This window comes from Boleophthalmus pectinirostris, unplaced genomic scaffold (genome assembly GCF_026225935.1).
Source record: "Boleophthalmus pectinirostris isolate CB_2022bp ecotype Guang Dong unplaced genomic scaffold, ASM2622593v1 HiC_scaffold_2, whole genome shotgun sequence".
NCBI lineage: Eukaryota > Metazoa > Chordata > Actinopteri > Gobiiformes > Gobiidae > Boleophthalmus > Boleophthalmus pectinirostris.
Genome location: NW_026571152.1, coordinates 19669324 through 19680341, shown reverse-complemented (window position 1 = coordinate 19680341; position 11018 = coordinate 19669324). Strand labels below are relative to the sequence as shown.

Below are 11018 nucleotides of genomic sequence, written 5' to 3'. Positions count from 1 at the left end.
TCTTACACAGTTTTTTGGTTTTATGTGTTCTGAAGTTGCTGGCCCGTGTGAGTGGAGAGTACGGAGGCTCGATCAGATGACCAGCGTCGGGATATACGAGCAGAGTGAGCAGGTGAATGTTCCCAGCCTTCTCCATCATTCGCCTTTATCTAACACAAAACATCAACAACTTTAACTACCATAGGAATGAAATGTAAGCAACATGCAATCAAATGTCTACTAAAGTAAAGACTTCACAATTCCCAGCATTCAGACATTAAGTGAGACACACAAGGACAATATAGGGAGAATAGCTTGATAACTTTATTTTGATAAATATACTGAATATGAATTTAATTTTTATTAATTTAAAAATGAACACATCTAAATTTATGTTTCAATATTTTCCACCTTACAAACTGCAGTAGCTGCTATGATATCCCCAAATACAGTGAACTCACATCCATAGCACCTATAAAAGACGACCAACACTGATCATCCTGACCCACCACTAACAACAGGGGGCACTGCACACGTCCCATCTGCACATGAAGAAAAACATTTTTGTAGTAAAACAATACAAGACAAAACAATATAAATGTGGTTGCTGGTGAGATTGCCTTGAGTAAAACATACAAAGATCCCACATAAAAAGGGTTAGTAATGTTACTTCAGCATTTCTCCAGTGCTTTTCTGTTTAAATATCTATAAATCCCTTGTACTCACATCTACTTTGAATGCAGGGTCTTCAGGGATTGGCAGGAGCAGGTCATGCCATGTTAGTTCCTGTTTCTCACTGATGCGGGTTTTATCGATATTTCTGAATAAAATTTGATTTTGTTACATGATGAAACATTTTAGCCAAGCACAGTGCTATTCACCTTATTCCAGAAGTTTGTATGTGTCGCCATTATTATTCAGGTTGTATTATTTTGCGTGGGGCTGCCGATCTTAACAGAAAATAAGTTCAATAACGACTAAAAACCTGTTTTAAAGCCCCTAGACAATCGGTGAGAATCTTGTTGGTGCACATGAAAAGTGAACATTATACACAAATTAACTTTATGTCGTAATTAAGATGTAAAACGTTTCCCAAATTCTCCATTGAAATGAATGAAATTCCCATTTAACTGGAAGTGCCACCACATGAAAGCACAGTTTAGCAGCATTTAGAGACAAAATTGGGCGGGCCAGAATAAGGTGAATAGAATTAGGTACAAAGAGAAGTATATCACACACCTCGCAGAAAGAGCTGATGAAAAAATACAATGTCAGGGAAATGATATTACACTTAAATTAGATTTGACAGTGGATTTGTCATCCCAATGACTTAAGCAATGGCTAAAAGTAAAATGATGATAAAGCTGTTAGCAGCAACATAACTTACATACTAAAGTAGTTCAATAGTTCTTCAACGCTGCCGTTCACTGGCTGAACGTGACTTCCGTTGATACACACTGCACATCTAAGCTGAGAAACACAAAGAAACCACAATGACATTACAGTTTTAAAATTTTGCATTATTTCAAGTGAAATAAACATATTTTTAATTAAAATTATTTAAATATATGGAAAATCTATGTAGCACAAGTTCACTGTTACCTTCATGACCTTGGAGTAAGCGGCCATTTTTAAGGTCATAACTGTACCAAAAGACAGGCCCCACATGGCGATCCTGCTGCCCACAATCTGAGGATGTTGCTCCAGGAATTTATAGGCAGTCTAGAAAAGCAATAACAAGCTACATGTACTATCAAACATAATGGTCTCATGAACACCATGTAAATCATGATTAATTCATTGTTGGTTGGACTTTAGCCAACTTATGGGAAAATCTGTTCATCCATCTGTTTCAGAGTGATGAAAAAGGAATACTGTTCTTTCCTGTTCTTCCCTAATCTTACCTCTGTGCAGGCTCATCAGTCTCAAATGCAAAGCCTTCTCAATGCCTTGTGCAATTTGGGCATGGTAAGGCATCCAGGTATTACTCGCTGCCCAAGTCGTGTTCCAAATTTGGCTAATTTTACCAAGGATACAAAAGATTGTATCCTTCACTGCCATGCACCAAATTCCTCCATCCATCCATTTTCTTCCACCTCTGGGTTGCAGGGGCAGCAGTCTAAGCAGGTATTCCCAGACACATCCTCCAGCTCCTCCGGGGGGACCCCAAAGCGTTCCCAGGCCAGCCGAGAGACATAGTCCCTCCAGCATGTCTAAATTACTCTTTCATCTACAATTATGATTCTAAGTAGGAGCATGGACCCACAGTGCTTATGTTATATTTAAATAATTACAATAAGGCATATACATTCAGGTGGTAGTGGTGAAAGAAACAGAATATAGGTGAAAAGTGTAAAATATGCACAAGTGTCCTTTCCACTGGCAAACAACTAGAGCACAGTGTCTGTGTTTTGAATGGTAAAAAGTTCTCAAAATGTTGCAGATAACAGGAAGATCAAACCCTCAATAGTTTTATGTTGTACTATTTCAGTGTGTACTCACTGTAACACTATTGAAGTTTGATTAAACTTTGATTAGATGTGGCTTACATAATAACAACCTGTGCCTTAGAACAACCTGTTCTGTGATTTATTTGCGGACAAAAGGTCACTGAAACTTAAGTTTACTGCAGCCTTTTTTAATCTTAAACCAAAGTGATGTATTACCTAAAGATAAAAAGAGTGAGCTGCTCATCCACTATTGTGATGATGACACAGCAGCCTTTCAAGTTTCAAAGTTGACAAAATAAGACAAAATAAAAAAGATCTTCATTACCTCAAAGTAGTCATTCTTCATACTTTTTCCAGTTGTCATTGTGACTTTATTGGTCAGATAATCCAGGGCCAGAGCAGCAAACCCATGTGACGCCAGTAAAGACGCTCTATACTCCACTAGATTGCCACCTCCTCCCCAGAGGTCCAGGACAGCAGGAAACGGGCCAGGTCCTGCATAAAATCTTCTGTAAGCAACAAAGTCAACCCCTGGCACACACTGTGCAGAAGGAGAGCCCACCTGGAGGGAGGAAGAGTGTAGCAGTGAGGTCGTGCTCTGTAACTGGTATCCTCTGGACTCCAGGAGCCATGTACCAGCGCTCCACCAGCACAGCAGCCAGACAGCTCTGCTCCTTGAAGCCCTCTGACAGGTGGCCCTGGTACACTGACACTGTCACCTCCAGAGGGGTCTCCACATTGGTCTTCCTCAACCTGAGCCATTATTATATTGCATTAGTCACACTCATTAGATACACTTTGCATTACATCTCATACCCACTCTTACATCACATGTGCTGCTACACAAAAATACTGTAGAAAGAACAGTCACACATTATAATGTCTGACCTGAGTCCAGGTTTACTCCCTGGCACTGGTCTGAGGCTCCACAGTAATCCCATTGGTTCCACTCCTTCATATGTCCCACCCAGGCTGGGGTCCTCACACACTGTCAATGCAAAGGTGCACTATGTAACTTTTCAGATTTGAGGTCAGCCACCTGCTTGTCTCCATGGAGGTGTAACTGGTTTTACTGGAGAACTAAAATATCAGGTAAGTCTTGCATTTAGTCAATGACAGGTATACTGTTACTAATGGCAGAGTCACCTTTCTACAAATTTGACCTCTAACATGGTGTGCTTGCATAACTTGTCTTCATGAAAATATATGATATATATAATACATTTAATGGAACATTCCAGGCATTCTCCTTTGGAACTAGCAGGTGATGGGCCCTCCACCGGAAAAGACTGAAGTGAACAGGGGAGTATTAATACTTAGTGAGAGACTTACAGTTGAGTGTCCCGGTGCTGTCACACATGTAGTGTCCAAACGCCTCCCAGTTGTGTTTGTCTTCACTGAGGAGATGGGAGCGCACCGTCAGCTCAGTCCCAGGAGGAGCATTTTGGACCAGCACTTTAAACTTCTCATCCACAAGAGCTCGGGATGGGTGAACGGACAGCCGCACACCACTCGGTTTATTTGCCATTAATGCCAAAATGATCTGCAAAAAATACATATTATTCTCATAACAAGGATGTATATACCTGTGTATCTTACAATTATTGTGATGTGAAGGTAAACATTTTGTATTTATTTATTGACTTTTATTTAAAGATATCATACACAAATGTTTTGGGGTTTTTTTTTCTAACAGGCAAGATCCAATATATATGTCCCATTTATCAATTTGTGGTGATATGGCATTGAGCCAGAAATGGTCCCCATATAGATTCATAGTGTCCAATCAAACATGCACTGTTTGAATAACAGATCCCATTTTACAAAGCCAATCTTCAAAATTTGGGGGTGTGATGGACTTCCATGTCAACAAAATAGTTTTTTTAGCCACCACCATCCCAAGCTGCAGTGTCTGTAGAACATCCAAATAGAGCCAAGCTGTAATCAGGCTCAATGTCTCTAGAATAACTTAGAAATAGCACCAAAAAGCAATTAATTGTGGACACAACCAAGAAAGATAAGCAAGTGTTCCCTCAGCACAGGAACATTTGTCACACATGGGAAACATTTTATGCAATGTTTTAGAATAGTCCACGTTTTGTACCACCTTGAACTGGACAACCAATAACTACTATTAATGGAGCAAAAATGAATTTGCACCAAAGCTTTCTCCCATAGTTCAACTAATATATCCAAATTTAAATCTTTAACCCATGCTTCCCACAAATGAGACAGAGGTAGTGAAACAGTTCAGATTGAGATCAGATGTTTAGAATCAGGGGAGCGCTGCAGTTTGTCATTACATTTGTGAGAAGGTTGAATAAATACATGTTTGTATGTCTGTTTGATGAAATGCTGAATTTGAAGGTAGCAAAATTGCAATATTTTATTTATCATGGAGTTGGGCAAATGAGGCAGACTGACCATCAATATATAAATTAGTTTGAGCTTCAGTAAAATTTCTCTTCCAAGTCACAAAAGTTGCATCTAATTGCCCAGGTCTAAACAGAGGATTTTGGCAGATTGGAGTAGATATAGAATCTTTAGGTTACCATGTGCAAGTTGATTTTTTTTTTTTTATCAGTAAATGTGAAACCTGTTTCCCTAGCGCCTCACCACATCTTAGTACAGACTCACCTGTTCTCTCTGGTCTTCTTCTGTCAGATCTGGCACACTGTCTGACAATGGCAATAACGTATCACAACATCATCTCATGGAGAAACAAAGGCTTAAAATATCACTGACTATGCAATCACAGGATTCAAATGTTGCAGCCTTCATACTACAGTGAAAATGCAGATTTACAGCCCACTCTCTGCTAATCCAGTGGTGTGGGTGGGAAGGGCCGTTACCTTGATAAGCGAGTCCACTTCTTCAGTCAGTGGTTAACTGGGTAGAGCATAACATTTTTTAAATTGATTGATTACATTTATTTAGAACTGAAAATCTAATTTTATGTGATTTATTCATGTAAATTTGGAGTGTTAACCTAAGATATGTTAGTTTGTCATTTTATTAATACTTTTTTTCTTTTCAGCTTGTGAATGTGGAGAGACTCTGCTCTGCTCAGAGACTGTATCTACCAGTTTCCAAATTATCAGACACTGTAAAGCTACTGAAATAAAGACATAAAGACACTGAAAGCCACAATGGGCAGTACCAAGCAGTAATGAATTCTTTGTTCATATTAGCACCCATCAAGAGTTTTCAAAAATAAAGTGTGTATACAAAAAATGTTCTTTCGAAATGAATACACTCTACTTTCTGCACTCATAACACTAAAAAGGATTCTCACTGCACGTTTAGAGACTTCAAAGATGAAGTAGTGAACACAACTGCTGATGAAGGGTCTTCTAACTGTGACTTGGGTTCTTTAAGCGAAGCTGGTATAGTTGGTGAAGGTTTAGAAGAGATGGTGGTTAAAAAGCTTGCCTCAGTCTTATTAAAGTTGGAGGTCTTTTCACATGTAACATCAACAATAGACAGTTTACTGGGGGACCTACATTTCCTGTTTACTTCCACTGCCTTACCTCTGTCTGTTAGGAATTACTGGTCAGACCCAAATATGCAGAAACAAAAGGGTATTTATTAACAAAATAGTCTCAGAAGGGGGATAGGTTCCAGGGGAGGGTCCAGGTTGGGTGCAAATGCGAGGTATGTGGTGATGGAGACTGACCAGAGGCTTGCGGAACAGGTGGCAATGGGACGAGGCTGGCTCCAAACGGAAGAACTGGGGATCGGACAAAAGAAACTGGTAAGAATCAAAAAATCTTCAGAACGCTTGAAGAACACACTGGAATGACAGAACAATCTAGCACTGGAGAGCAAGTCAGCAGGTCTTTTATGGCAGGCGATGATTGCTTGATGAGGAACAGGGGCCTCATTTATAAAGCTTGCTTACGCAAAAATCCGTGCGTGCGCGCTTCCTACGCCAACCGCGGTATTTATAAAACTCGCCTAAGGCGTGGCTCTTTGCTTAACTCTACGCCAACTCGGGACCTCCTGTAAGTTCTACGCAAAGTCTGGAGAGACGGGGAAAAAGCGACACTCGTGGAGAGAGGCAGAAGTGAACAGAGTTTGAGGAAATGTTTGATCAGAAAATCCACGTATATAGATGAATTACCTTGTGATTTGCGCATTTAAGTGTTTGGTTCGCCAAAATACGGAGAAGGGCTGTTTATTCCACTCATTATTCTCCACAATATTATACATTTGACACTCGTGCACGAGCGCGGCCACGTTCCCGGACTCGGTGTAGCGCAGAGTCTCCCACAGTCCACACCGCGACCATAGACTTCTATAGAACACAGACTGACCAACACAGAGGACGAAATAATGACCCAACCTGAGAGTAAAACTCTTCCCTTGGACGCAGCAGGAGCCAGACTTTGATTTAATAAACGCAACTTTAACACTTTTACTTTAGTCTTTACGCACCGAGCGGCAGAGTGACCCGAGTCAGCGGACAACGAAGCCCACTGCCCGAACCTGACCCCAACCAAAATCTTCCCTACATTTTTGTGTAATGGGGAACTCTTGTACATGGGAGCTGCTCTCTGACTGTATGAAGAACAGAATAATGCCCGTGCCCGTCCCGACCCAGACCCACACTCACAGACCCAGACCCACACTCACAGGTTCAGCAGTTTGGATGTTCGTGTGGACTTTAATTGGCAGAATAACATCTGTATCTGTGTCCTCGTATCCTCGTGTCCCTTCCTCGCTCCTTTCCCTCTCCAGGGGAGGGCATCTGAGTCTCTCGCACGCGCTCATAATTTGACCATTCAGATCAGCGCGTGCACGTATCTACGTGTATATGCATAAATACAGGGCCAGTCCTCACACACTTCATAGACAGACTTAAAAATATAGCGATAAAACTCTTGAAACAGCGAAAAAACACACGGGCTTTACTGCAAAGATGTGCTGCCTAAATATTATGAAATATGATTAAATAAACAGATGAGTCATTGTTGTCACTTTTAGTTTTGTATTTATTTATTAAACAAGGTTTAATAAAGTCTTTAATAAAGTCTTTGTCGAGGTCACGTGCTGCTGCGTGGAGCGTCCTCCTCCCTCTGTCCCGCGTGTCTCGGTCAAACCCACTGATTATCGGCTCATGTTTAGGGAAATCTCATTCACGAGTCACTTTACATGCTCCTTTTATGGTGAGGTGGAGGTGTGGACAGGGCGTGACGTGACGTAGGTTTACGTGCGCAAATTCTAGTTGCAGGTGGGATTTATAAAGCAAAGATTGCGTGGTTTGGTGCGTGCGGTGGGTTTTCTAAATATGGAGTTTGCGTGGCGCACGCCTTGTCGTAGCTACTAGGCGTACGCACTAACTTACGACAACTCCTGCGCAGTTTTTATAAATGAGGCCCCAGGAGTGGAGCTCAGCAGGTGTGTAACTGGAGACCCGCTCAGGAAATGCCAAATAAGGTGAGGAGAGAAGGGAAGAGGGAGCATAGTTGAATTTTGGATGTTTTGAACAAACATGGCATTCAGACAAATGTATCCCTTTTCAATGTTATGTTTAGCTTTATACTCTGAAAATCCTCTAGTTAAATCTATTGGAAAAGAAGGGGCACTTGCCCCTATATAGATCATTTCAATGTTGTGAAACCGGAGGATTTCAGGACATTTTAGACTTAAAAAACAATAAAACATTTCAGTACATTCCACTTCTTAACTCTCCAGCAACTACTTGCATGAAAAGACATAGTAAACTTGTGGATAACCATAAAAAGCCAAATTCACAATTACATGCATTACATGTTCATTTACATGAACATCACAAAAACAATCTTTTTTTTTTTTTTTTTTTTTTTTTTTTTTTTAATTGGACATCTAAAAATGTCTTTATATTAACGATTAAAACACATTATGGGGTTTATTGGCGGGGCCCGGCCGAGCTCAGCCCGAAAGGATGACGTGGGTCCACCCTCCTGTGGGCTCACCACTCACAAAGGGGTTCATAGGGATCGGGTGCATAGAGGACTCGGTGGCGGTCTGGGACAGGTGTCTCAATGGCCTGGTCCACACACACAGCATCTGACTGTGGCGATGTGGAACATCACCTCACTGCGGGGGAAGGAGCCTGAGCTTGTGCGGGAGGTTGAGAGGTACCGGCTAGATATATTCGGGCTCACTTCTACTGGTACCCAGCTCCTCGAGGGGGGTTGGACCCTCCATTTCTCTGGCGTTGCCCACAGGGAGCTGGTGTGGACTTGCTTATAGACCCACAGCTCAGCCGCCATGTGTTGGAGTTCACCCCAGTGAAACGAGAGGGTCACGTCCCTGCGCCTTCGGGTCAGGGACAGGTCTGTCACTGTGGTGTCGGCTTAAGGGCCGAACAGCAGTGCAGAGTACCTGGCCTTCTTGGAGTCCCTGGGAGGGGTACTGGACAGTGCACCGACTGGGGACTTCGTTGTTCTACTGGGGGATTTCAGCGCCCACGTGGGCAGCAACAATGACAACTAGAGAGGGGTGATCGGGAGGAGGGCTGTCATAGAGCTCCAATTCACACTTCTGGGAGGGCTACTCACATATTCCGTGGGAGGCTGGTGACATGGAATCCAAATGGGCTATGTTCTCAGCCTCTATTGTTGATGCGGCCGCTCATAGCTGTGGGCGTGAGGTCTCTGGTGCCTGTCATCGCGGCAATCCCCAAACCCAGTGAAGGGCACCGGAAGTAAGGGATGCTGTCAGGCTGAAGAAGGAGTCCTGTCGGGCCTTGTTGATTTGTGGGACTCCTGAGGCAGCTGACAGGTACCGGTGGGACAAGCGCGCTGCAGCTCGTGTGGTTGCTGAGACAAAAACTCAGAGCTGGGAGGAGTTCGGGGAGGCCACGGACGAGGACTATTGGTTAGCCTCAAAGAAATTCTGGCAAACTGTCCGACGCCTCAGGAGGGGGAAGCAGTGCTTCACCAACACAGGGGGAGAGCTGCTGACCTCAACTGAAGATATTGATGGACGGTGGAAGGAATACTTTGAGGATCTCCTCAATCTCACTGTCACTTCTTCCGAGGAGGAAGCAGGGTTGGGGACTCGGAGGTGGACTCGTCCATCACCTTGGCTGAAGTCACTGATCTGGTTGGCAAGCTCCTTGGTGGCAAGGCTCCGGGGGTGGATGAGATCCATCCTGAGTATCTTAAGTCTCTGGATGTTGTGGGGCTGTCTTGGTTGACACGTCTCTGCAACACTGCATGGAGGTCGGGGACAGTACCTCTGGACTGGCAGACTGAGGTGGTGGTCCCTGTCTATAAGAAGGGGGACTGGAGGGTGTGTTCCTACAGGAGTTCCTACTCCTCCTCAGCCTCCCCGGTAAGGTCTATGCCAGGCTACTGGAGAGGAGAATCCTGCCGATAGTTGAACCTTGGATCCAGGAGGAGCGGTGTTGTTTTTGTCCTGGTTGTGGAACACTGGACCAGCTCTACACTCCCCATCAGGTGCTCGAAGGTTCATGGGAGTTTGCCCAACCAGTCCACATGTGCTTTGTGGATTTGGAGAAGGAATTTGACCGTGTCCCTCTTGGTGTCCTGTGGGGGGTGCTCTGGGAGTATGGGGTCCGGGGCCGTTAGCTAAGGGCTGTCCGATCCCTGTATGACCGGAGCAGGAGCTGTGTTCGCATTGCCAGCAATAAGTCAGACCTGTTCCCGGTGCATGTTGGACTCCGCCAGGGCTGCCCTTTGTCACCAGTTCTGTTCATTGTGTTTATGGACAGAATTTCTAGGTGCAGTCAGGGGCCAGAGGGGGTCTGGTTTGGGGACCACAGGATCTCATCTCTGCTGTTTGCAGGTGATGGTGTGCTGTTGGCTTCATCGAACCAGGACCTGCAATGTGCACTGGGGTGGTTTGCAGCCGAGTGTGAAGCAGCTGGGATGAAGATCAGCACTTCCAAATTTGAGGCCATGGTCCTCAACCAGAAAAAGGTGGCTCAGTCACATGGGAGGAGCTCAGAGTAGAGCTGCTACTCCGCCACATCGAGAGGAGCCAGTTAATGTGACTCAGGCATCTGTTCTCAGGCATCTGTTCCAGATGCCTCCTGGATGCCTCCCTCAGGAGGTGTTCCGGGCACGTCCCACTGGGAGGAGCCCCCGGGGAAGACCCTGGACACACTGTAGGGACTATGTCTCTCAGCTTGCCTGGGAACGCCTCGGGATTCCTCCAGAAGAGCTGGAGGAAGTGTGTGTGCAGAGGGAAGTCTGGGAGGCCCTGTTCGAAGTGCTGCCCCTGCAACCCAACACCGGATATGTGGAAGAAAATGGATGGATGGATGGGTTTATTGGAGTTTTGGAAACTTGCCTCCTGGTTGCAGTTCAGCCCTGTCCTCAATCTACTTGGCACTGCTATGTAAAAGTGACTTTATCTGATCTTTTGGTTACAAGAAAATATTTGAACCTTTGATGCAGGATTCAGTTTGTCTAGAGAAGAAAGGTGGGTTTCTTCTCCTTCTTGGATCATTTATCAAAGGTACAGTTCAGGGTGTAATTGCTGACAATCTCAGGGCTCATGGACTTGATAGTTTTGTGGAAAGATTCTCAGCCAAACACTTCTGTCATTTTTGTACAGTTCAACTCGCTGACATTA

At 44.0% G+C, this 11018-nt stretch overlaps 1 protein-coding gene across 1 annotated transcript; it reads right to left on the bottom strand.

Annotated features, from left to right (window-relative positions):
- Positions 1–391: 391 nt before the first annotated feature.
- Positions 392–5197, bottom strand: LOC129409477 (acyl-coenzyme A thioesterase 2, mitochondrial-like). Its single transcript, XM_055155726.1, has 9 exons — positions 5067–5197; positions 3762–3972; positions 3318–3417; positions 2992–3182; positions 2755–2924; positions 1582–1701; positions 1367–1449; positions 706–799; positions 392–521 (listed from the first exon to the last, which is right to left on the bottom strand). Exons 2-9 carry the CDS (start codon positions 3955–3957, stop codon positions 411–413), a joined length of 1065 nt encoding a protein of 354 aa, XP_055011701.1. The 5' UTR covers positions 3958–3972; positions 5067–5197; the 3' UTR covers positions 392–410.
- Positions 5198–11018: the final 5821 nt, after the last annotated feature.